Source organism: Macaca mulatta, chromosome 19, assembly GCF_049350105.2.
Source record: "Macaca mulatta isolate MMU2019108-1 chromosome 19, T2T-MMU8v2.0, whole genome shotgun sequence".
Taxonomy (NCBI): Eukaryota; Metazoa; Chordata; class Mammalia; order Primates; family Cercopithecidae; genus Macaca; species Macaca mulatta.
Window position 1 is genome coordinate 18952719 of NC_133424.1, and position 26069 is coordinate 18978787.

General features: G+C 61.2%; 2 protein-coding genes across 51 annotated transcripts in view; one reads left to right on the forward strand and one right to left on the reverse strand.

The window, feature by feature from the left end:
• The window catches only part of LRRC25 (leucine rich repeat containing 25), a 26904-nt gene extending 17547 nt beyond the window's left edge, over positions 1-9357 (reverse strand). Inside the window, exon 1 of the mRNA XM_077978481.1 lies at positions 9223-9357. The gene's annotated coding sequence lies outside the window, so the exon portion shown is untranslated. The remainder of the gene's footprint in view (positions 1-9222) is intronic.
• Positions 8728-25967, forward strand: SSBP4 (single stranded DNA binding protein 4). 50 transcript variants are annotated; one of them, XM_015123299.3, is made up of 18 exons: positions 8728-9048; positions 18765-18837; positions 19166-19227; positions 19312-19396; positions 22245-22334; positions 22754-22819; positions 23049-23108; positions 23194-23263; positions 23401-23471; positions 23548-23615; positions 23952-23997; positions 24093-24128; positions 24222-24276; positions 24373-24443; positions 24535-24613; positions 24999-25027; positions 25125-25348; positions 25631-25967. In XM_015123299.3, the coding sequence occupies exons 1-17, from the start codon at positions 8864-8866 to the stop codon at positions 25332-25334; spliced, it is 1356 nt and encodes a 451-aa protein (XP_014978785.3). In that variant the 5' UTR covers positions 8728-8863; the 3' UTR covers positions 25335-25348; positions 25631-25967.
• Positions 25968-26069: the final 102 nt, after the last annotated feature.

The window sequence follows — 26069 nt, forward strand, 5'->3', positions numbered from 1 at the left end:
ACTGGGCCACATGGCTCTCTTGAGAGCAGTCCTCAACCACAGACGGAAGGAGAGTTGGCTGTAAATACCTCCGCTCCCTCCACCCTCAGGTAGGACAACAGAAGCACCTCTTCTGTGCTGTCTCGCTGAGAAAGGACCCATTCCTGGTTGCTTACGTTGAATCTGCTCGCTGGCGCCCCCTGCAGGGCTCCCCTTCCTTTCCTGCCTCTTTACCCCCGGAGGGCTTCTGGGATTACCTCTCAGATAACTATGCCCCTGAATTGAGTCTTAGAGTCTCCTTCACCAAGCCACCAATTTTTTTTTTTTTTGGTAAGACGGCGTCCCGCTCTATCTCCCAGGCTGGTGTGCAGTGGCACCATCACGGCTCACTGCAACCCCCAGGTTCAAGCAATTCTCCTGCCTCAGTCTCCTGAGTAGCTGGGATTACAGGCATGTGCCACCACGCCCAGATAATTTATGCATTTTTAATAGAGACGGGGTTTCACCATGTTGGCCAGGCTGGTCTCCAACCTGATCTCAGGTGATCTGCCCGCCTTGGCCTCCCAAAGTGCTGGGATTAGAGTCGTGAGCCACCGTGCCTGGCCCAAGCCACCAAATTAAGACAGTTATTTTTGTTTTGTTTTTTCTTTCTTTCACTGCACTCAGTCACTCAGGCTGGAGTGCAGTGGCGCGATCTCAGCTCACTGCAACCTCCACCTCCTGGGCTCAAGTGATCCTCCTGGCGCAGCCTCCAATGTAGCGGGGACCACAGGTGTGGGCCACCACACTTGGCTAATTGTTTGATTTTTTTTTGTAGAGATGAGGGTCTTGCTATGTTGCACAGGCTGGTCTCAAACTCCTGGCCTCAAACGATCCTCCTGTTTTGCCCTCCCAAAGTGCTGGAATTACAGGTGTGAGCCAACATGCCTGGCCTAAGTCAGCACATTATAAAGGAGATTAGGCAGTAATAGTGCTGCGATGCTGCTCTGCCTATGGAGTGGTCATTCTTTTTTTTTTTTTTTTTTTTTGAGACGGAGTCTCGCTGTGTCACCCAGGCTGGAGTGCAGTGCAATGGTGCCATCTCGGCTCACTGCAACATCCGCCTCCCGGGTTCAAGCGATTCTCTCATCTCAGCCTTCTGAGTAGCTGGGATTACATGTGTGCCACCTCGACTGGCTAATTTTTTGTAATTTTAGTACAGATAGGGTTTCACCATGTTGCCCGTCTGGTCTCGAACTTCTCAGCTCAGGCAATCTGCCTGCCTCGGCCTCCCCAAGTGCTGGGATTACAGGTGTGAGCCATGGCAACCAGCTATAGCCATTATTATTTTACTTTCTTAATAAACTTGATTTCATTTAAAAAAAGTGCCATGGCCAAAAATTAGAGTCAAGGGGACTGGGAGACTAGGGTGGGGTGATTTCAAAGTTTTTTCTTATTTTGAGATGGAGTCTTGCTCTGTCGCCTGGGCTGGGGTGAGTGGCACAATCATGGCTCCACCACACCCAGCTAATTTTTTATTTTTTTGTAGAGACAAGAGGTCTCACTATGTTGCTCAGGCTGGCCTCAAATTGCTGCCCTCACGTGATCCTCCCTCTTTGGCCTCCCAATTGCTGAGATTACAGGCATGAGCCACCGTGCCTGGCCTGGTTCAGTTTTTTTTGTTTTTGTTTTTTGTTTGAGTCTGAGTCTCGCTCTGTCATCCAGGCTGGAGTGCAGTGGCTCAATCTCTGCTCACTGAAATCTCTGTCTCTCAGGTTCAAGCGATTCTCCTGCCTCAGCCGCCTGAGTAGCTGGAAATACAGGTGCATGACACCACACCTGGCTAATTTTTGTATTTTTAGTAGAGACGGGGTTTCACCATGTTGGCCAGGCTGGTGTTGAATTCCTGACCTCAAGTGATCCGCCCACCTCGGCCTCCCAAAGTGCTGGGATTACAGGCGTGAGTCAGCGCGCCCAGCCTGGTTCAGTTTTAAACAGGCTAGTGAAAGAAGGCCTCTCTAGAAAAAAACATGGACAAACAAGAAGAAAAAATGTGCCGGGGGGAGTTCAAAATGGGGACAGGACTTTTGGGGGTGTGATGTGACTGGGTGATGTTCTCTGCATTTGTCTCCTCCTTGCCATGAAATAATTCAGTACAGAAATATGTAGATATACATCTGTAAGCCGACCTGGGAGCAAGGGCAAGGTCAAGAGAGGCAGACTAGATTCCACCGCGGACACTTGGGGTCCTTAGCTCAGGGAGGCTTCAAGGGGGTGCTGGGGCAGGACCTGCTGGGACTCTCAGGAGTTGCTATATTGAGTCTCTGCTGCCCTCAAGTGGTTATACTCGGAACCGCAGGCGCTGGCTCCCTTGGCAAAGGCAGGCAACTCCCTAGGCCACACAGAAGGGACATTGATAATCTTTAGTCCATTTGCTCAGCAACAAATATTTGCTGAGCACCTACTGTATGCCAGAAAGTGTTATAAGCACTAGGGGCACAGCCCTGAACAAAACATACAAATTTCGGCTGGGCGCAGTGGCTCACACCTGTAATCACAGCACTTTGGGATGCCAAGGCAGGTGGATCACCTGAGGTCAGGAGTTTGAGACCAGCCTGGCCAACATGGTGAAACCTTGTCTCTACTAAAACAAAATACAAAAATTAGCCGGGCGTGGTGGCACACACATGTAATCCCAGCTACTCGAAGGCTGAGGCAGGAGAATCGCTTGAACCCGGGAGGGGGAGGTTGCAGTGAGTTGAGATTGCGCCACTGCACTCCAGCCGGGGCAACAGAGTGAGACTTCATCTCAAAGAAAAAAAAAAGTATCCAGGAAGATCCAACAAGGTAATATAATCCAAACGGAGGTTTGAGGGCCTCTCTGAGGGTGTGTCACTGGAGCTGAAGCCTGAAGGATGAAGAGAAGCTGGCCATGGTGTACAGTTGTAGAAAGGGTATCCCGGCCAGGAGAAAACTCCGTGCAAAGGCCCTGGGGTGGGATGACCTGGATGCCTTTAACATAATCATGTCAAAACATGCTCAATGTCAGGTACTTAGCAAGTGTGGACTCTGTGGTGTTGTTAAGCCAAAGGGAAGAAAAGACCCGAAAGGGATGGACCTTAGGGTATCACAGGAAATCTTTCTTCCACCAATAAGAAGAGAGACTGAATCTGGGCACAGTGGCATGCATCTGCAGTCCCAGCTACTTGAGAGGCAGAGGCGAGAGGATCGCTTGAAGCCAGGAGTTCAAGACTAGCCTGGGAAACAAAGTCAGACTGTCAGACCCCCCCACACACACAAAAAATAAAATTAGCTGGGCTTGGTGGTGCGTGTCTGTTGTCCCAGCTACTCGGGAGGATGAGCTGCGAGGATCGCTTGAGCTCAGGAGTTTGAGGCTGCAGTGAGCTGTGATTGTACCACTGCACTCCAGCCTGGGTGACAGAGTGAGACCCCGTCTCTAAAAAACGAGGAGGAGGGCTGGGCGAGGTGGCTCAGGCCTGTAATCCCAGCACTTTGGGAGGCCGAGGTGGGTGGATCATTAGATCAGGAGGTCAAGACAAGCCTGGCCAAGATGGTGAAACCCTGTCTCTACTAAAAATACAAAAATTAGCCAGGCATGGTGGCAGGCGCCTGTAAGCCCAGCTACTCGGGAGGCTGAGTCAGAGAACTGCTTGAATCCGGAAAGCGGAGGTTTGCAGTGAGTCGAGATCACACCACTGCATTCCAGCCTGGGCAAGAGAATGAGATTCTGCCTCAAAAAAAAAAAAAAAAGGAGAAGGAGGCAGAGGCTGGCGCTCTAGAGAGATAAAGTGAGGGATGGGCATTGCCAGGGTACCTCGAAGTCAGACCTGGTGCCTCCACTCCCTGCTGTGTGTCCCCAGGCAAGTTGCTTTGCTGCTCTGAACCTTTCTCAGACATAGGTGAGGTGCCACCTATGGGTCTCTCACAGGACACCCTTGATGCCGTGATGAGCCTCAGTTTCCCCATCTGTAACATGGAGAGAAGAAATGACAGCCAGGAGTGGTGGCGCATGCCTGTGGTCCTAGCTACTTGGGAGGCCAAGGTGGGAGGATTGCTTAAGCCCGGGAGGTGGAGGCTGCGAAGGCAACTGGTTGAGGTTCAGCGAAAGCACTGAAGCAGAGCGCTGGGTGCATAGTGGGGCTTTCAGTAACTGGCTCTGAGTTGAGGATTCAAGGCCAGGTGGGATCAGGCCGGATGAGGGGGTACCTGGGAGGTGACCCCAGGAAGCTCCTGGTAGGGAATGGGACGTGAGACAGGAAGGGAAGGAGCTCTACAGGGGACACCAACTGCCAACAGACATGACACATGTGGATGAGTGGCGCTCAGACCCACCTGAGACAGCTGGGGGACAGTGTAGATGCTCATCTCAGAGGGGTCCCACTCAGGGGCGAGGAGCGTGGGGTGTTTTGGGTTTGGTTTTTTTTTTTTTTTTTCTGACAGAGTTTTGGTCTTTTCGATCTTGTTGTGGAAGTGGGGGAGGGAGGACAGACCTGAGGGTGGGAGGTTGTAGGTTCAGCAGAGGCTCCTCGGCCAGGAGTGCAGTGGCACAATCTCAGCTCACTGCAACCTCCGCCTCCCGAGTTCAAGTGATTCTCCTGTCTCAGCCTCCTGAGTAGCTGGGATTACAGGCATGCACCACCACACCTGGCTAATTTTTTGTGATTTTAGTAGAGATGGGGTTTCACCATGTTGGCCAGGACGGTCTCAAACTCCTGACCTCAGGTGATCCACCCGCCTTGGCCTCCCAAAGTGCTGGGATTACAGGCGTGACCCACCACACCCGGCCTTGTGGGGTGTTTATCCACCCCCAACCTCAGTTTGATTTCCCAGAAAACAGACCCAGGATGGCACACTGAGAATGTGGGGTACATGGGTATCTGGCCATGGGAGCTGGGGAAGGGCCCTGCAGGGGGCGCCCAGGAGCAGGGGAGGTCGTGGGAAACGAAGCTCAGTCCTGTTGGAGACCTTAGGGAGACTGGCATGCACTTAGAAAGGGCATTCCCAGGGCAGGCGCGGTGGCTCACACCTGTAATCCCAGAACTTTAGGAGGCCAAGGTGGGCGGATCACCTTAAGTCAGGAGTTCAAGACCAGCCTGGCCAGCATGGTGAAACCTTATCTCTACCAAAAAGACAAAAATTAGCCGGGCGTGGTGGCAGGGGCCTGTAATCCCAGCTATTCAGGAAGCTGAGGCAGGAGAATCGCTTGAACCTGGGAGACGGAACTTGCAGTGAGCAGAGATTGTGCCACTGCATTTCAGCCTGAGGGACAGTGTGAGACTCCGTCTCAAAAAAAAAAAAAAAGGCCGGGCGCGGTGGCTCAAGCCTGTAATCCCAGCACTTTGGGAGGCCGAGGCGGGTGGATCACGAGGTCAGGAGATCGAGACTATCCTGGCTAACATGGTGAAACCCCGTCTCTACTAAAAATACAAAAAACTAGCCGGGCGTGGTGGCGGGCGCCTGTAGTCCCAGCTACTTGGGAGGCTGAGGCGGGAGAATGGCGTGAACCCTGGAGGCGGAGCTTGCAGTGAGCCGAGATCACGCCACTGCACTCCAGCCTGGGAGACACAGCGAGACTCCGTCTCAAAAAAAAAAAAAAAGAAAAAAAGAAAGGGCATTCCCTTGGCCAGAGAAAGCTGCAGGTGAGGAGAAGCAGAAGCTGGCGGTGGGGAGTGCAGCCATGTGGTTAGGCCCAGGGTGGCCTGCAGCCAGCGTGCACCTGGAGCTACCAGCAGCTGCTACAGACCCTCCTCCCAGACCTGGGATTTCCAAGAGACACCCTGAGTCTCCCAGACCAGACAGGGTACTGGAGGCACTCCGATGGGTGGGGTATCACCTATAGGTCGCTCACGTGACATCCTTGTTTCCTTTACAAGCCTCAGTTTCCCCATCTGTAACACGGGGAGAAGAAATGATGGCTGGGCGTGGTGGCACATGCGTTTGGTCCCAGCTACTCGGAAGGCTGAGGTGGGAGGATCACTTAAGCCCGGAGGCTGAGGCTGCAGTGAGCTGTGATTGTGCCAGTGCACTCCAGCCTGGGTGACAGAGTGAGACCCCCATCTCTAAAAAGAAAACTTAGAGATGCTGCCTCCTTCTTTGGTCTGGCAGGAGGACGTTACCAGATGATTGAAGCTGGACGCACCAGTTCCCAAGAGTTAGTTTGACTCTGGAGTTCAAGTGCAGGGCAGATGGGTGGGGCTTTGATATGTGGCCAGTGGGAGCCACAGAAGGTGCTAGAAGCACAGCAGTGTACCGGCTTTGGTTAAGTTTTGTGGAGGACGGACATGGGAGTGGGAAGTTGTAGGTTTGGCAGAGGCTCCTCGGTCAGGCCCTCCTGTATCCCTTCTGTCACCCGGAGTCCGTTGCAGCCCTGTGGGATTGGTGGCATGACCTAATGGCTTGGAGGGGTCACTGAAGTTCAGCTGTCTCCCAGTCAAGGCCACACAGTGAGCCACGGCACAGCTGGGTTCAAACCCAGGCCCACAGTCTCTATCTGTGAATTTCTGCCTCCGGGCAACTAGTCTTGGGGTGTAATCCCCATTTCAGAAACCCTAGCTGGCTGTCCAAAGAGGGAGGCTGGCTGAACACCCCGCTGCCCGTGCTGGCCACCCCCTAGCCTTCCTGGATTGAAAGCCCAGCTCCTGGCCGGCGCGGTGGCTCACGACTGTAATCCCAGCTCTTTGGGAGGCCGAGGCGGGTGGATCACGAGATCAGGAGATTGGGACGATCCTAGCTAATACGGTGAAACCCCGTCTCTACTAAAAATACAAAAAATTAGTCGGGCGAGGTGGCGGGCGCCTGTGGTCCCAGCTACTTGGGAGGCTGAGGCAGGAAAATGGCGTGAACCCGGGAGGCGGAGCTTGCAGTGAGCGGAGATCGCGCCACAGCACTCCAGCCTGGGCGACAGGGCGAGACTCCGTCTCAGAAAAAAAAAAAAAAAGAAGGCCCAGCTCCTCCCACCCCCCACCACCCCCGGCCTACCCTCGTGTTCACCAGCTGCTGTGGCTGCTCCCACCCTGGTGTTGTTTGGGTTTTAATTTTTGTGTTGCATTTAGAAAATTACCCATAATTACAGCTTCTGAGAGGAAACGGTCTCCTAGCACAGACCCGGCTCCCAGCTGTGGCCGCCTCCCACGCACGGCTGGGGAGGGGTTGCAGGGGCCGCCAGCCCCGGTCCTGGCCCCTCCCAGGGCCCCCCACTTTAATGAGGAGGAGGGAGGGAGGCCGCTTCCGCCACCTATGGAGAGGAAAAACCACCAGCAGGAAAACCCAACCCGGCCTCCTCTGCGGGAATCGGGAGTGCTCGTGGGCCCCCCACTGCTGTGTCCTCAAGGAGACAGGACCCAGAGGAAGGCGGAGGCGGCCAACTGAGGACGGGATGCGTTATTTCATCTGAATACTGCCAAGTCCAACTAGGGACTGTGCGGAAACAGTCTTGTGGGGGCAGTGCCCAGGGAAGGCTTGGAGGAGGAGGAGGCAGAGGAAGAGGAGGAGTTGGCCTTCTCCACCAGGAGGACCAAGGAGGAACCCTTGGCCAAAGGAGGAGCCTCAGTAGGCCAGGCCAGAAGCCAGAGAAACAGCGTTCCAGGCGGCAGGAACCGCTAGCGCAAAGGCTTGTGGGTGGGACTGTGCAGGGTGGATCCAGGGTGAGGGCAAAGTCGGCCCCTTCTTCCGGCAACCCCCCTGTCCTAAAAGCAGATTCTCCTTAGGGGCTCCTCCAGGCACAGGCCCTGATCCGTATTTAGGGGACATCTGTGGTGGCTGACTCACCACTGTCCACCCCAAGAAGCACAGACCCAGCCAAGGACCTGCCCTGGCCCCCTGTCTACCTGAGCCCTTTACTGGGGCAACCTCCCTGCCCACCCTGTGCCACCCTGATCTCACTGGCAACCCCACGGAGCTTCTTAGATGTTTTTAATTTTTAGTAAGGGTCTTCCTCTGTCGCCCAGGCTTAAGTGCAGTGACACGATCACAGCTCACTGCAGCCTTCACCTGCTGGGTTCAAGCCATCCTCCCGTCTCGGCCTCCGAAGTGCTGGGACTACAGGCACACGCTGCCACCATGTGCGACCTCCCATGGAGCTTCTTAAAATCCCATCCTCTTCTCGCCGTTCCACACCCTTCCATGGCTCCCTATTGCTCTTAGAAAAAAATCTCACCCCCTCCCCGCTGGGCGTGGTCTAGCTCTCTGCGTTCCCTGCTATCATCCCCCTCTTCTTCCCACTGCTCCTGCCACGGTTGCCTCCTGGCCCTGCCTCCTGCCTCCAGCGCCTTCGCCATGTGCCCACCTCAGGGCCTAAGCACTTGCTGTGACTACAGTCTGAATATTCCACTTCGAGGTCTTTCAAATCCACCCCCCCTCCCCGTTATTAATTTTTCCTCCCCGCCCTGCCCGGCCTTTGCGTGGGTGAGGGGGCCCTTTCTGCCGGTTCTGCCCCCGCAAGGCGTGCGCCCTGGTTGGGAGTGAGCGCGGCTCAGCCTCCCCGACGCCGCGTGGGACCCAGGGCCCGCTACCCTCGCACTTTCCCGCCGGCGCCCAGGCTGTGTTTGGAGATCCTTCCCAGTTGCCATGAGAACCGCGCTCCTCGCTCCCGCCCTCCGCGCCTCCCCCATCGCAACTCTCTGGGCCGCCGGCGCCTCCGCCTCCCTCCCTCCTTCCCTCCCTCCCTCCGCCTCCGCCCTCCCCCGGGAGCCCGGCCGACCCTGCCGTCGCCCGTCCTGTCACCAGGGGTCCCCTCCCTCTTACGCACGTGGCACTCCCTGAAATTGCCCCAACTGACTCGCCAGCTTTTGACTGTCCACCTCCCCCATCAGATTCTGGGCTCTAAAAGGCAGCAACGTGTACCGGCTGGGTCTCCGGAGCCCAGCACACAGAAGGCGCTCAATGCATGTTTAATGGGGTGAAGACTCACATTGGCCCAAGGAACCGTGGCTCACGGGGCGAGGGACCCCACCGGGGCACACGGGGCCCTGGTGAGCCACGGAGCTTTGGGAGGTTAAATTCGGGGTGCCAGGAGGGGCATCTGCCGGGCCTGGGAGCCCCGACTGACACCAAGGCTCTGTGTGACTTTGGGTGAGCCACACCCTCTCTGTGCTTCATTAGGGGTAGGCGCTGGGTGGGCAGTGGTGGGGGCGGTCTTTAGGATGAGAGTGACCTGGACGCCGAAGCCCATGCTTCCCGTGGCCCCCCAGGCTCCGGGCCGTCGCCAGCCCGAGGCCCTGCGGAATTGTGCGAGCCCCTCCTTACCGCAGCCGGGGCCCGGAGGCCCGCTGGAGAGGAAGCTGGGGGAGGGGGCGGCCGGCTGGACAGGAAGTGAGAAGGGCTGGCGTCCCCCCTCCCGCGCCGAGGCCCCTCGGGGAGGAGGCGGGGCTGGGGCCGGCCCTGCCCTTCCCTTCCTCTCCGCGGGTCTGGAGCCCCAGCGGCTCCCGACTTCCCGCCGGCCAGAAGGCTTGGGGTGGGGGCGGAAGGGTTCTCACGTACTGGGGGGCCGGCCTCTATCGGGGAGGCATCTGGGGGTCAGCTGGCAGCGAGAGACGTCCACACATTCACACACAAACACACACACGAAACATGACCGCACAGCCACACACAGTTCCCAGGGAGCTGGCGGCCTACCCACGCGCGGAGGCACACACGTGCACATTCGGCACACATTTGTGCACACAACCTCACTGGGCAGCTTGGCCCGACTCGGACCCATAACTGCCACCGCGCACCCAGGGACAGTCGCCGAGACAGCGATCACTTACTGGGTGTTTGCCAGCTCCCCACGCACAAGGATGCACACGTGCACTCACACAGGAGCCGCGTGTTAGCACACACATAGAAAAAAAAAGGAATAGCCGTGGCAAACACAGAAACATCTAGACCTAGAGTCAACTGCACCGCCTTCCCGTACCCTGCCTGTCCACACACGACCCATTGGTACGCGGACACCCGTGCCCTGCGGGGGTCCCTGCCTCAGTATCCGCCCCCACTCTCTCTGAACACCCTTGGTGGGGGGATGAAGGGTCCTAGAAGGGGAAAAGGGCACCCACTGCCTGCACCCTGACTCCCGCAGACAAAGGTGGGATGCATCCCATTTACAGCTCACAGCACCGAGGCAGAGAAGCCCAAACCCAGCACCTAGTATTGTAACCGGGTGTTATTTGAGGGTGGTGCCGGGTGGCTCCCACAACCTGGGTATTATAGGAACTTTGTTTCTGTGTGTCTGGATTGTGTCTGTGTTGTGTGACTTCGGGCGGGAGGCTGAGTGCCCGCAGGCCCTGTGACTCTGGAGCTAGGTAGGGTGTGGTTCTCAGGAGGCCGCAATAGTGCGCCCCAAGGTGACTGTGAGTTAACGGCGTGGGCTCTGTCCACGGCTGTTGGAAGCTGTGGCATGGCCTTGCATAAGCGTGCTTCTGCGTGAGGCTGGGTGCCTGCGTGCGGTGGCCTGTGTTTAGTTGTTCCAGGACGGCCACTGTGAGCTGGGTGTGTGGCAGTGTATGTGTGTCGCTGGGCGGGCTGTGTGTGCGGTGGTTCCCACCCGTGCTGAGTGTGGGTAGCTCTGCAGGGTGAGACACCCAGTGTCACTGCCTGAGGCTTTATGGGGCTATCCGCAGTCGTTCCAGCAGCGGGGTATACTTTTGTTGTGTAAAGCGCTATGTTAAGTGTCGCTGCAAATGTGTGTGGCTGGGTGTACAATTTGGGTGGCTGGCTCCATGAGGTGAGTGAACGTGTGCTCGCGCGCGTGTGCAGCCGCGATCAGCTGTGCGTCCCTGGGTGGCCGTCCCCGATCCTGACCCGGGAGTGTGTAGCCGCGCCCCCACCCCCTGCAATGGGCACTGCGCGTGCGCGCTTGGCCCGCGGTCCCGGCGGCGGGACCCACCCGCGCGCCCGCCATCGCCCCTTTAAGAGCGGCGCCCGCGGGCGGCGGGGAGGCAGCGGGCGGGGGCGCGCGCGGCGGGAGGAGGGGAGCGCGCGTTTCCCGGAACAGCCCGCGCGGAGGAAAGGGAGGAAAAAAAAGCCACCCTGCGGCCGGGGCCGGAGCTGGAGCCGCCGCTGCCGCCGCCGCTGCAGCCGTCTGGAGCTCCCCCGCGCGGACGATGCCCGCGGTGCCCGCCCGGGGCTCGGGGCGGTGAGGCCCGGGGCGCGGGGTAGCTATGGCGACGGCGAGCGCGGCCCGCGGCGCCGCCTGACAGGTGTGGGCCCCGGCGGCGGCGGCGCGGAGCAGCATGTACGCCAAGGGGGGCAAGGGTTCGGCCGTGCCCTCCGACAGCCAAGCCCGCGAGAAGTGAGTGCGGGGCCGGGGCCGGGGGCGGGGCTCGGCGTCCGCGCTCTTCCGTGGGCTCCGGCGCGGGCGGGCACCGCGCGGGGCACGTGGGCGCGGGCGGCGGGGAGCGCGGAACCTGAGCGCGCTCGAGGGGTCGCGAGATTGGCGGGGCCGCGCGACCCCCGAGGGGCAAGAGATTGGCGGGGGGCGCGCAAGACCCCGAGGGGTCACCGGAGTTGAGGGGTGACGGGCGACCCGAGGGGCGCTAGACGGGAGTGAACGGGTGAGACCCTAGCGGCTCCAGGGGTCGCGAGATTGGCGGGGGTGCGCGAAACCCGAGGGCGCGAGATTTGAGGGGGCGCGCGAGATCCCCGAGCGGGACTCGGGGGTCGCGAGGCCTCCCCGAGACGTGGGTGCCCGAGGCTGCGGACGCACGGGGATCGAGGTCGGCGAAGTTTTCCGGAAAGAGCGAGAGTGTCGGCTCGGGGACCCCGGGCGCCTGGGGAAGACCTGGAGGGCGGCTGGAGGGGCGCGCGGCCACCTGTCTGCCCTGGCCCCAGCAGCTGTGTGGGGCCCCTGGGGAAGCCGCACGGTTCACAGTCCGGGGGCGGGTGGGGACGACGGAGCCCTTCTCTTGATACCACCGAAGAGTGCATACTGAGGGCCCCTCTTTTCTGGGCGTGGCTCCAGGCGGTGGGTACCAGGCGCTCTCAAGCTGGTAGGGGCAGGTTCCACTGTGCGGATGGAGGAAGGGTGGTGGTGGGGCTGAGGTCTCTCGGGGTGGGGAGGCAGCCGAGTGTGCTCTCCGGGTGGAGAGCATTTGAAAGGTGCTTGGAGCTGTGACCGTCCCGCAGGAAGGGCACGGGGCAGTTTGCAGTGTTGGTGAAATTGCCCAGAGGCCGGGCGTGGTGGCCCACACCTGCAATCCCAGCACTTTGGGAGGCTGAGGTGGTCGAGAGATAGAGACCATCCTGGCCAACATGGTGAAACCCTGTCTCTACTAAAAATACAAAAATTAGCTGGGCGTGGGCGCCTGTAGTCCCAGCTACTGGGGAGGCTGAGGCAGAAGAATCGCTTGAACCCGGGACTCAGAGGTTACAGTGAGCCGAGATCACACCACTGCACTCCAGCCTGGCAACAGAGTCTGACTCTGTCTCAAAAAAAAAAAAAAAAAAAGTGCCCAGGAGGAGGGGAGTCTTGTCATAGCTGATGGTGGACTTGCAGGATCCTTGAAGTTGAGCCACCTGGAGTGACCCGGGGTGTGGGACTGGCCACCCAAGCAGAGAGGAGGCTGGGTCAGCAGGGAGGGGTCCCATGAGGACCCGCCTTGAGGGCCAGGCCAGGAGGGAGGAGCCCCGGACGTTGGCTGAGTGTCCCCGTCCTACCTCTTCTGCCTAGGCTGACTTGGGATACCCCACCCCTCCACAAAGATGCCTGTCCCCTCTGCCCAGCCTCTGGGTCATTTTGGAGAAGAGGCTGTTCTGGCCAGAAGGTGGTAGGCAAATGGCTGCACCATCAGGCCTCCCTTGTGTGTGTGCAGTTAGGAAGATGAGCTCCGTTTCCAAGCACCCTCAAACCCAAAGACTTTTCGAAACTGGCCTCTGGCTCCTGCTCAGGTTGGAAGTAGGAGGTGTCTGCCATGGTCACCCCGGACCCCTGGTCTGTCTCCTGTGTGTCTCCAGCCAGCTGCTGGCTCTGGAGGCGACCACCCACCCAGTGGGAATCAGGATCGTTCACTGGTTCAGCATATCTGCCCTGGGTGTCCCAGGGTGTGGCAGTCGGGAAGGCAGGGTCTGGTCGGGATGGCAGGGTCAGTGGCCCTGAAGAAGCCCCCACCCCAGCAGGGAGGCAGGTATCCAGTTACCAGGAGAAAGCAAAGTGGGTGATATATAGTGAAGGGTGAGGGGATGTCAGGTGGAGGGCACGGCAAGTGCAAAGGCCCTGAGGTGGGACCAGGAAAAGGAGCTGAGGTTGGGCCCAGGTGTAGGAAGAGGCAGCCTGCAAGAGTGCCAGATGGGCCACAGTTGGTTGTGTGTGCAGAAGTGTGCTCTGGCTCCCAGGTGGAGTGGGGCTTGGAGGGGTCAGGAACAGAGGCTGGGAGTCCCTGGGGATGTGGACACAGTTGTCTCAAAGACAGCCGGGGAGGCCGGGCATGGTGGCTCACGCCTATAATCATCCCAGCACTTTGGGAGGCTAAGGTGGGTGGATCACTTGACGTCAGGAGTTCGAGACCAACCTGGCCAACATGATGAAACCCAGTCTCTACTAAAAATACAAAAATTAGCCGGGCGTGGTGGCGGGTGCCTGTAATCTCAGCTACTCTGGAGGCTGAGGTGAAAGGATCACTTGAACCTGGGATGCAGAGGTTGCAGTGAGTTGAGATCATGCCACTGCCCTCCAGCCTGGGTGACAGGGCGAGACTCCATCTCAAAAAGAAAAAAAAACGGTGAAAGAGAGCTGATGGCAGCCTGGACCCAAGTAAGAAGGAAGAGATTTCACAGGTTTGAGCTGGGAGTGGTAGGGTGAGGGGTTTAGCTGCATTCCTGGCCCCCTTCCCTTACTGTCCTCCCACCCCCCAACCTGCCCAGCAGAGGTGCTCTGGGGACACTGGTCTGGGGACTCAAGGCTCTCGGAAGTCCCTCAGCTGCCAGTGGGGAGGCTGCGGGGCCCTTCTTTGGCCAGAGCCAGCCCGTGTGCTTCCATTTCACGGAGAGGGTCTCGTGTAAGTGTGGTTTGGAGGTGAGGTTCCGCTATCAAAGAAAGCCTGGAGAACACCAGATGGCTGCATCCCCCCATTTCACCGAAAGGGACACCAGGGCCCTGGAGAGGAAGCCACCTGATGAGGACTCAGCTTCTCTGGCACAGATGAGCTCTAAGAGGCAGCCCCAGGCCTCAGTTTCCTCATTTGAAATGTGGGCGACCCGTCTTTCAGGATCTTTGCAAGGACTGGGTAGGAGCCCGTAGGTGGAGCACCCACTGGTGCAGCCACTCGGTTCTCAGGAAGCATCCACCACAGGCGAGCCACTTCCTGCTTCTGGGCCTCGGTTTTCTCCTCTGTGAAATGGGGTGAAGGGGTCACGCTGCTCCAAACCTTGACTCTGCAGCACTGCACTTTTCTTCCTGCACTGAGCCTCATGCCTCCTTCCTTCTCTCTCTGGCCCCAATCCTGAGCCCCTTCTGGCTGCCCTTGGAGCCTACAGGCCTTCCCGGCTCACACGAGGTCTCGGCCAGCTGGCTCCAGGAAGGGACCGAGCACCTGGTGGGTGCCTGCCCTCGGGGGCTTGCAGCAGATGGTGGTGACTGCGGAGTACGGGGGCAGCAGAGTGGGCCAAGGGAGGCTGGGGTCTGAATAGGCCACCCGCAACAAGAGTGGGGTGTGTATATCCTTCAACACTCAAGCGCTGCCAGGCAGGTTGAGAAGAGGTCCATGAATCACAGCCATGGTTGGTGTCGCCTGGCAGCCCATGGCCTTCTCCCAGGCTTGATTTTGACCCAGCACGTGGATGCCGGTGGCTTGTTCATCAGCCTGGCAGGAAAGCCAGGGATGGGATTCACAATTGGACATGGTCATTTTGGCCGCTGGCTGGAAATGGCTATGAGGGGCAGGTGTGGAGGGTAGTAAGGAGAGGCTGCCACTTTGCCAAGACGCTGCCAAAGGCCCGGCCTTTAGGGTTGGCACAGGGGAGGGAGAATGGCAAGGGTTGGAGGGTCCCTTTGGGGACAGCAGTGAGACCTGGTGACAGATGGCACGGTGACAGAAAGCCGTAAGTGGCAGGTGTCTCCTGTCCCAGCAGCGTCTGTGTTCAGGAGGGCGCTGAGCAGGGAGCACCCATTGTGGCCATTCTCGGTAATTATGGTAACTCGCGTCATTATGGAGGTAGCTGTGGTATATTTCAGGCCACCAGGCGCTAGCTAGCACCCCATCCTGGCTCTGCTTCCCTGTGTAGCCTCATGCTCGCGCCAGGTCCAGGCACCCCATGTCCTCCGGGTCTTGTGTTCTTTCTGCAGGGAGGGCTGCCTGCTGCTCTTCCGGGTGCCTCCCCGTGTTCGTTTCTGGCCACCTGCCCGTGTGGCACAGGGAGCCCTCGTAGGCGGCAGGCCCTGAGAGGTTGTGCCGACCCAGGGCAAGTGGCCCGTAGGGGGCACAGGTGATTTGCATCCAGAGCCCTTCCCTATAACTGAGCTCAGGGCCCCAACCGGTGGCGCCCCCAGACCTGGCCCCCAAAGCCGTCCTCTGGGAGGGGAGGGCTTTGTAGGTCCCAAAACTCCCTGGCCGAACAGCCAGGCTTCAAAACTTTTCACACAAAACAATAACAACCCACAGTTCTTCCCTGGAGACTGAATCCTGTTTCAAATAAAAGGACTAATGTGGAAGGGAAATCAGCGAAGTCAGAAACTTCCTCTGGCCTCCCATCGCTCCCAGGAGAAATTCCCAAATCCTCAGTGTGGACAGAATAGCTGCTGGCCTTCATCAGTGCTTACCCCATGGCTCGCCTGATCCTCCCGGCATCCCAGGAGGGGGTCCCCGGGCCGGTTTGTTCATTCACTGGGGTGACTCGGGGCCCAGGATGCCCAGCTCCATTGTAAGGGCGTCACAGTGAGCGGACTCCGAGTCCCCACCCCGCCTGAAGCCACATTCCATCGGGGGCGAAGACAGACTCTCAGAGGGGGAGACGGAGCAGGGTGTGGGCTTCCATGTGACAGGGAAGCCCCTGATAGGTGACACTGGATCTCTGGGCGGAAGTGCCCTAGGCAGGGAAACAGTGCGCAGAGGCCCTGGGGTGGCAGAGCAGCCAGTGTGTGGGTTGGGGGGAGGCAGCGCACAGGAGGGTTTGCACAAGGAACGTGGGGGTTGGGGGAGCAGTGCCTGGAGGGGACTCTGTCATAATCCAGGTGGGAGACGGTGGGTGGCCTGCCTCAGGTGTGCAGTGGAGGTGGGGAGAGGGGCCTGAATCAGATTTCCTTCAGTGTTTTTTTAAATGCAGTGATGTTTGGGGACAGCTGGGTGGATCTCATGCAGGTGCACGCCTGTGCACACACCACCAGAGGCTCCTTGGATGGGATGTGTGTGTAAAGGCCAAGCTGAAGGGATGGGGGCTCAGGGTGTCGAGGCTGGGTCAGTGGATCAAGTGGACAGTGGATCAGTGGATCCCAAGTGTGGGGAAGGTCAGGCCATAGCATCCTCTGGACAGCCCCTACTTGAAGGCATCATCAAAACAGGACGGGTGGCCGCACAGGGAGAGCAGAGGAGAGGACAGAGCTGGTAGCCAACGGGGCTGGAGGCAGGAGGACAGCAGAAGAGGGCGGGGTGGGCTCTGGGGGGGCCACCTCCTGGGTTAGGTGCTCATGGGGACAGTCAGGGAATGGGAGACAAGGCAGGTAGAACCCTTGGCAGCCCCCTCTTCAGGACTCCCCCTGGGCCTCTTGGACAGCCGTGCCCTGGGTGTGGGGTACTCAGAATACAGCCTGTGCAGGATCTCCCGCTGCCCCCGCCCTCCTGGGGCAGCTCACCAGCGTTCCCACAACTCTGTCTTACCCCACTCTGGCGTTTCATGCCCCCTGCTCTGACCCCCAAGTGCCTGGGGTGGAAACTCTCTTCCGCACCTGGTGGGTGAGTTGGCATTGGGCTCCCCAGGCTGGTCGGTCTGCCCCTTGAACCTGCCCAGTCTGGCCTTGTGTGCTCCCCTTCCACTGATGGACGCAGGCCTCTCAGCCACTAGCCACAGGGAAAGGCTCAGAAGCCTCTAGATGGGCCAAGGTGCCACAGAAGTGAGCTAAATAGGCGGGCGTGCAGGCCGTGGGGCCAGGAAAGTGGAGGAAGAGCTGGTGTGGGAGACTGGAGGGGTGTGAGGTCAGGATCTAGCAGGATCTGGGCTGGGGGCACTCTCGAAGAGTGGTGTGATGATGCAGGGCTGACCACTGGGCGCTGTGTGTCCCGCCTCATCCCTGCTCCTGGGGTGGCCTTCACAGCTCACATGGTACAGTGTGAGCCTGGTGCACCCCGCCCTGGGCCGCCTCCCCTCCCTGATGCCGTGCCACTTGCCTTTCCGTAGCCTCAGCGCCTTCCAGCCTGCCACAGAGCTCACCTCTCTTGACAGGTATTGCCTGTCTCTGTCTCTCCCCTCAAGAACGTGGCCTCCAGGACGGGCTGGGGGTGTGCATTGCTCAAAAGGCACTTCATGGATGCTGGAGGAACTAATGAAGAAGTGAATGAATGAAGGAGGGGAGGCAGGATAAGATCTGGGGCAAGGGCAGTGCCCTTGAAAACCAGGTGGGGGCAGGAAGTCCTCACGTTCTCTAGGGGCCGGGGCAGGAACCAGAGGGTTGGAAGTCTGAAAGGGACCTGGGGGACATGATAGGTGGTGGGTGCTGGGATTGGAGCAGCCTGACTGAGAGGGAGCAGAGTGTGAGTCAAAGGAAGGTTATTTTAGGATGGGGCCGGCAGCCAGAGAGGGCGGCGCAGCTGAGCCGGAGGCGGCTGGAAGGGCCCCCAGGCCTTCCTGCTTCTCGCCTCTAGGGCTCAGCCTCAGGCTGGCCCTCTGGTACCCTGTCTTGAATCCAAGAGTGCCCCAACCCCCAGCAGACCCTCGTGGGTCCCTAGCTGGGCAGTACAAGAACTCTGAGAGGGGGCGGCTCATTCCAGGGAGGTCCAGAAGGGCTGGTACCACAGAACTGGGCGCCGCTTTGGATGAGGGCTTTGTCCTCTGCTGTCTGGTGTGGCAGCTGGACTGGAGTGGGGTGGACAGTCCGGCCTCTCCCTGACCTGCAGAGGGCCGTGCTGGAGCCACCTGGCTGGGCGAGGGTGGCCCAGGTCCAAGCTCTTGGGGTATGCAGTGGTTGAGAGGGTGAGTCCAGGGGCTGGGGACAGTCCCCTGGCAGGCTGGGGACTTGTGCAGAGCCCTGTGGGCGTTTGGGTAGGGTGGCACCACTGCAGACGTGGCACTGCGGGCCCTACCTCCCCTGGCCCCCCACCTCCATTCCCCACACACTGCCCCAGGGTCAGCACTGACTGGGGACAGTCTGCAGGAAGGGTTGAGGCCACCACAGTGGATGGGCAGCGACCCTAAGGAAGAGATGGGGTCCAGGGAATGGGGGGGATGTCAGGGGGAGGGCCCCTTCCCTCCTTCCGTCCTGGGCCGGGAAGGTTGGGGATGAGTTTGGGTGTGGGCCCTGAGCACACTACATGGCCCAGGGTGCCCACTGGTCGTACCCACCCCGCACATACTCAGGAATGACACTCCTCTGTGGAGAAGTCCTCCCCAGCACGGAGGCCTCTCTGAAGTCACAGTGCTGGCAGGACAGGGCAAGGAGTTGGTCCTCGAGGGAGTGCGGAACACAGCCGAATTCGGCCTGGAATTGGGGGTCAGGGATGCCTGGGAGGGGCCTGTAGGACGTGGATGGATAACTATGAGCTGTCCCTGCTGAGCAGCTGGTGGGGAGGCCATCTTTCCACCCGCCCTCCTGAGAGGTGGAAGGGCTTTGGGGCGGGCCTTTGCCTTGGAGAGCCTGAGCCCCCTGGACCACCTTGCCCCCACAGGTTGGCGCTATACGTCTATGAGTACCTGCTGCACATCGGTGCCCAGAAGTCAGCCCAGACCTTCCTGTCTGAGGTAAGCCGCTGCCTCCAGCCTGGCCCTCCCTCCCCACCCACACCCCAGGGGCCTCCTCCATTTCCACTGGGGACCCAGGGGGTGGGCCCGCGTTGCCACTCTGATGGCCCTGGGAACTGAGGATTCGGCAGGGTCCGGGCCGGGCTGGCATCCAGGCATCTGGTCCACATGCCCAGTCGGGACCTGCCACACATCCTGGGGCCCTCTGCCCACCCAGTTACCCTTCCCTCCCCACTCCATCCCTGCCCAGATGTTCTCTGGGCACCCTGCTGCGTGGTGGCACAAGGTCAGGTAGGGCCACCCCCTCACCACCTTCCTTTCCCTGCAGATCCGATGGGAGAAGAACATCACGCTGGGGGAGCCCCCCGGGTTCCTGCACTCCTGGTGGTGGTGCGTGCTGGGCTGCTGTGGGTGGACTGTGGAAGGGGGTTGAGGGGGTCACGTGGAGCAACCGTCTACCCCTGCCGCCCACAGTGTGTTCTGGGATCTGTACTGTGCAGCGCCTGACCGGAGAGAGGCCTGCGAGCACTCCGGCGAGGCCAAGGCCTTCCAGGACTATGTGAGTCCCAGCCCCAGGGACTCGGGGACTCCAGGGTGGGAGGTCTGCTGGGCCTGTGGCTGGGTGGCTGGGGAGGTGGGGTGGGGGCTGCACAGCTAGAGGAGGGCTGGGAATGGTGGTAGTTGGCGTTGACAGGAAGAGCTGCCGCTGCCACTCAGGCTCTTGGCCACTTCTGGGGGTCCCTCCACCCTCCCCTTGGTCCAGGGTCATTCACAGAGTAAGGGAAAGCTCTTTTCACTGCACCACGCTTCTGAGGGTCCCCACAGCCCTCCCACCCTCCTCGGGGTACTGGGTGGGTGCCATTTCCCCGCCCCTCCTGTGAGCCTGCCTAGAGATGGGGGAAGCTCACTGCCTTCCTCCTCCTTTGCCGTATGTGCGTTGGGGGTCACTGCTGCTCCTCTGAGTGGGGAGCCCCGGTGGGGGTGCCTGATGGGCCAGGCACTAGGACAGTTTCTGACCTTGCCGGGTACTTGGAGCTGCCCACTCCCTCTCTGCTGTCATTTTCCTTCTGGGTTAGAAAAGGTCAGAGGCCTGCCTGGAGTAGAGGCTCTGCCTGGCTAACACCAGGGGATGGCAGCCTCCTGTTGTCATGGGGCAGCAGATGGCAGCCCTTCCCTTCATCCTGTGCGCTGGGCCACCTGGCCCCCTCTGTTGGGTCTGAGGGGGAGGTGCCGGCTCTGCCGGTGGGCGGCTGGGGGACGCCAGTCCCGCCCACTCCCTGCCCCCTGCGCGCCAGAGGGCAGGTCTGAGCAAGGCAGAGGCGGCCTGAGGGGTGGGGCGCCCATGTCTCTGAAGATGCCTCCAGCACGCTGCATGGGAGCTGGGCACGCGGAAGCCCTCCTGGCGTCCCTGCTGTTCACCCCCACGGTGTCCCACTGCTCGTGTGTGGGTCCCCTTGTCCTAGTCCCGCTAGGTCTGGGGCCCCGGGGGTGTCTGGAGCTGTGGACTTGGGCGACTCTGTCCCCATCCCTGCCGTCTGGGTCTAGCTTCCTCTCTGGGCGCCCCCACCGGGCCAGGAGGGCGGAGCTGGCGAGTCGGCGAGAACGCGCTTTCCAGGCGCGCAGCGGTTACCATGGCAGCACCGGCGCGGAGTGTAGACCGCAGGGCCCAGGGCGGAGGCTGCCCAAGCCCTGGGGTGACCGAATCCCCGTGGGGACTCGTCATGCCGTGCCGTCGCCTCCGTTGCTCTCACTCTCACTGGGGGCACCCTGCCTGCCGAACCCGCACAGAGGTGGCCCCTTCCTCTCGTGCCTTTCTCCCGCCCTCTGAGCGGGGTGCTCTGTCCGCCCCTCCCCGGCTCCAGGCCGACCTTGGCGTCTCCAGGAAACGCCGGAGCGCCCAGCCCATCGCCATGGCAACGCGTGCCGGCCGGCTGCTCTTCAGGGATGATTGACGTAGGGGGTCCGGCCCGGGCCAACCGCCAGGGAGGGCGCGCCGCCCGGGATTAACTCCTCGGAGCCTAGAGTTGGGAAGCTGCGGGGCGCAGGGGCCGGGGGGAGGCTGCGGTGGAGCCTCTGCGACCAGGAAACGCTCAGGCACCCGCTGTGGCCCGAGAGAACCCCCTCCCTGTGGGGTGGACAGACACAGGGCTCAGAGGTGCCCCCTGCCCACCCTCCGGGAGTGGACCAGAGGGGCCGCCTGGGAGCGCAGCTGCTCCAGGCCATTGTGTTTGCGGGAGGGGGTGGGGTGGGGGCCCAGAGGGGACCTGGCAGTTTGTAACTGAGAAAGTGGCACAGGAGTGGGGCCCTAGGGCACGAGGGCTTTCGAAGGATTTGTTCTGGGCCTTGGGAGTGCTCTCCGTCATGGTGAGCTTAGGGGGCTCCTTCCTCCACCCCCTCCCCCAGCTTAGGACCCTGGCGGGAGGCTTGAGGCTAACCTCAGAGAAGAGGCCAGCCCGCAGCCCTACACGGGGAGGGAGGATTTCTCCTGGGGCTCTGCTCTAGGCAGGGGACCCCTCTCAGCAGTCCCTGAGGACAGGAAACGCAGTGTGACTGCAGGCAGAGTGCTCAACTTCTCTGAGCCCAAGTGGCATCAGTTAATGCCACAAACACCTGAGCGTCCCGATGTGCTGGCTTGGGCCAACCCCAGAGAGAGCCCCTCTCCTTGTTTCTGGGGGTTGGGGTTTGGCCTGGACCATACAGACAGAGGCTGGGAGAGAAGTTCTCCCCTCCCTGTCCCCAGAGGTGTCCCTTTGCCCTCATAGACCGGGCCGCCCTCCCCACCTCACATCCCCCTTCCCACCTTCCCCCTGCCAGACCCTATAGGCCCCATAGCAGACAGGTCTACAACTTGGTCCCCAACCAGGCCTGGGCTGCCACCAGAATTTCTGGCAGATACAGGAAGCCCCCTCTAGCACCGTGTCTTCTCCCCTTCTCCATCTGAGAGAGGCTGGGGGAAGGGAACCCCACCCCAGAATCCTGCTTTTCCCCCTCCCTCCTGGACGATGGGCAGGGTGGGGTGGGGCAGGGGTCCACAGCTGCTCTAAGGTAAAGCCTTCAGGGAGGCTCTTGAAACTGCCGGTATATTTGTGTGTATGTTTATTTGGGGTGTCCTGGGTAGAGCTGGGGACCTAGCTGAGCTGTCCTGCCAGCCAGGACGATGCAGGGCCCGTTGGGATGGGTCTGGAGTCGGGGGCAGGTCTGTGTGAGATGGGGGCAGCACTGGATCCTGGGTCCTACAGGGTCTTCAGACCCACAGATCCTCAGGCAACAACCCCAGTGTGCTCACTGACCAATGCCAGCTGGCTGTCCCATGGGGCCAGCCACCTGCAGAGAGGAGGGGGCACACCCCAGGTAGGAAGTGTCTAAGTGCCCTGACCTGGCCCTCTCGGTTTCCCGCACCCCTACAGAGCGCTGCAGCTGCCCCCAGCCCTGTGATGGGGAGTATGGCCCCAGGTGACGCAATGGCCGCAGGCCCCATGGCAGCTGGCTTCTTCCAGGTATGGCCCAGGCTGGAGTCCCCTGGCCCGCAACTCTGGGTGAACATGCGTCTGAGGATGAGGGTCCCACGTGGGCAGAGGTCATGAGGCCGGCAGGCTGGAGATGGGTGGGAGGGTCCTCTGTGTCGCAGGTGTGCCCAGGTGGGCCTTTCAGGGGCCAGCGAGGGAGGGCCCGAGTGCAGTGGAGGGTGGGTGTCTGCACGCTTGGCCTGTACATGCGTGTGCACAGGGTGCTTGGGGATGCAGTGGCCACAGTGGTCCTGGTGACCACTGGTGCCTGAGTCCTGCCCTCAAGCCTTCCCACAGGGTCCCTGTCCCATAGGCTGGCCCACCCCTCTGCCTCCATGGAGCCCCTCCCCTCCTCAGCCAAACCCAGTAGGACCTCATTCCCCCCAACCCACCTGGTTCTGTCCTCCTAGGGCCCCTCGGGCTCCCAGCCATCCCCCCACAACCCCAACGCCCCCATGATGGGGCCTCCCGGTCAGGTAAGGAGCTGTGGTGCCTGCCCCTAACACACACACATCCCCTCCCCCAGTGCCACCCCCTCCTGCCCCCAAGCCATGATGTCCTGGCCGGCTGGCACCGCCAGGCTTTGCTGACTGGTTCTGGAGGAGGGGGCTCCCCAGGTCGGGGGTCCCCCAGCATAGCAGGAATGGGGTAGCTTTGGGAGCCAGAGGGTGGGGGGAGGTGCTGATCCCTACCCACCTCTTCCAGCCCTTCATGTCACCGCGCTTCCCAGGGGGCCCCCGGCCCGCCCTGCGGATGCCAAGTCAGGTGAGAAAGGGATGATGGGAGGGGGGCAAGAGCTGGGCCGGGGAGAGAGCACCCCACACTCAGTGCCGCCGCACCCCCTCTGCAGCCCCCCGCAGGCCTCCCCGGCTCCCAGCCCCTCCTCCCTGGTGCCATGGAGCCCTCCGCAAGAGCCCAGGGTGAGTAGGGAAGCTCCAGCCCCTATGCCCCCATCAATCAGAATTCCAGCTCTCAGAGCCCTGACCTTGCTGCCTCCCTGCTGTCCACACTGGGTAATGGTCCAGGTCCGAGTCCCCTTCCTTCTGCCCCACCCCAGGGCATCCAAGCATGGGCGGCCCAATGCAGAGGGTGACGCCTCCTCGGGGCATGGCCAGCGTGGGGCCCCAGGTAAGAGTGGAGCCCTGGTGGGTGGGGCTTTCGGGCTGTCCCCGGTCTGCCCCTCACAGCCCCTTTGCCTCCGCAGAGCTATGGAGGTGGCATGCGGCCCCCACCCAACTCCCTTACTGGCCCAGGCCTGCCTGCCATGAACATGTAAGACCCTCGGGGACCCCCGGAGTGTGCAGTTCACAGGCCACCACTAGCTTCATGGCTGGGTCAGCTGGGGCAGGCCCTGAATCCTCAGGACAGTCTTGGATATTGTTTATTTCATGGCCACTGAGGGGAGACAGGCCTGAAGTAGCAGTTAGTCCTCCGGGGCCAGTGATGGGTTGAGATTGGAACCTGGCCGCTCGCGGTGGCCACTTTTCCAGCAACATCTGCTCTGTGGCCTGTCTGGGGACACAGTGGAGCAGGGTGTGGGGGGTGCGTGGTGGGGGCTGTGATCCACATGGACTAGCCCCGGAGTCTGTCACCCACCGTCTCTTCCAGGGGCCCAGGAGTTCGTGGCCCGTGGGCCAGCCCCAGTGGAAACTCGGTGAGCCTAAGGCTGGGTGGGCAGGCCTGGGGTGGGGTGGGAGGGGCACTGGGCGAGCCGCCTGGCTGACTGCTCACAGCTGCCCCTGTCCCCAGATCCCCTACTCCTCCTCATCCCCCGGCAGCTACACGGTACGTCTGAGCAAGGCTGGGCCACCCCTGGGCAAGGGCTGTGGGATGGCAGATGAGGGACCATTTCTCACGGTTCCTGTCTCCTGTGTGCAGGGACCCCCAGGAGGAGGTGGGCCCCCTGGAACACCCATCATGCCTAGCCCTGGAGGTATGGCCTAGGCAGAGGCGGGGTGTGCTAGGGTGGGTGTGGTTGGGGGAAACCCCGTCACACCTGGCACCCTTCCTGTCCCCTGATCTCCCCCAGATTCCACTAACTCCAGCGAAAACATGTACACTATCATGAACCCCATCGGGCCGGGCGCTGGCAGGGCTAATGTGAGTGGGGGCTTGCGGGGGTGCTTCTCGAGGCGGTGACCCCACTGAGGGAATGGGTGGCCCGAGACCCACGCTGTCCTCATGCCTGCAGTTCCCGCTCGGCCCTGGCCCGGAGGGCCCCATGGCCGCCATGAGCGCGATGGAGCCTCACCATGTGAACGGATCCCTGGGTGAGTGGGCGTCCCTGCTCCTGCCCACGCTGCCTTCCTGCCTTCCGGGCCCGTGCGCTCCCTGGCTGCCTCCCCTCGCCAGTCAGCCCGCCTGTCAGGTGGAGGTGTCTAGTGGCGCCCTGAGTCCCCCGGGGACCACTCAGTGACAGGGTCTGCCCCCACCTGGAGCGAGATCCAGCGACCAAACCAGGGGATGCACTGACCGCCCCTCCCCCCAGGCCCAACCCTCCACCTGGCCTCAGTCCCGGGGTTCCTGGCGGGCTGTGCGGGGTGGGGGCGCAGCGGCGGAGGAAGCTCGCGAGGGTCTTCGGCCCCTGGAGGCTGGGGGACCTGGCGTCCTGGCGTCAGCACGTCTGAGCCGGTACCCGTGTCTGTCGGTCCGCAGGCTCGGGCGACATGGACGGGTTGCCGAAGGTAAGGGGGCTGCGCTCCTGCGGAGGCGGGGGACCCGGGAAGGGGTGGGAGCGGGGGGCGGGGCAGGGAGTTCCGCGCTGACCGCGGCCACCCCCAGAGCTCTCCCGGCGCCGTGGCCGGCCTGAGCAACGCCCCGGGCACCCCGCGGGACGACGGCGAGATGGCGGCCGCCGGGACCTTCCTGCACCCGTTCCCGAGCGAAAGCGTAAGCGACTGCGTCGACTCCCCCCCCGCGGCGGCGTCGGGCCGGAGGGGCCTGGCGGGCAGGCCCCGGCGGGGCGGCCGGGGGGCCAGAGCAAGACCGTGACCGCGGCGGGCCAGGTGGGGGGGCGGCCGCGGCATACTTCCCCTCTCCCTAACCTCTCCTCACACCCCACCACCTCCCACTCCTGTTTCACCGTCCCGATGCCATCCGCCCCCACCCCGGGACCCGCGCCCCAGGGCGGCCTCCCCACGCATCGCCCCTCCCCCGTTCCCTCCTATCCCCAACCCGTCTGCCCAGGACCCAGCCCTGCCCTGTCCCCCATTGTCCCTGGGGGCGGGTCTCAGCCTCTTCCGAAGCTAAACTCGGCCCCTGCGCGCTGCCCCCTCCTCTCTCCGCAGTACTCGCCAGGGATGACCATGAGCGTGTGATGGGGCGGCAGCCCCGGGCCTCTGCGGGCCTAGGCTTCTGCCCAGCACCCCTGCTCAGGGCGAGGGGCTGAGGTCACACCTCGGGCACCTGGACTCCTGGCCAATCAAGGCTTGCCCAGCTGGGAGGCCCCACACGAAAGACTTACCATTTTATTAAAAACGCAAGGACCTCAGAGACGTTCTTTTCTGTATGGACCCTTCCTGCCATTTGTATTTTGTCCCAGAGGGCTCTTTGGGGGGCCCCTCTCCCCAGGACGTCAGGGGGTAGGGCCCATCAATAAATGGAAGCTGGTTTTGGTTTTTGGTAGCTTGTCTCAGATTCCCTTTTTGGCCTTCGGCCACCACACCCTCCACCCTGTGGTCTGATGTTCCCCCACGCCCCCATCTAGCCCCACCTTTGAGAACTGGG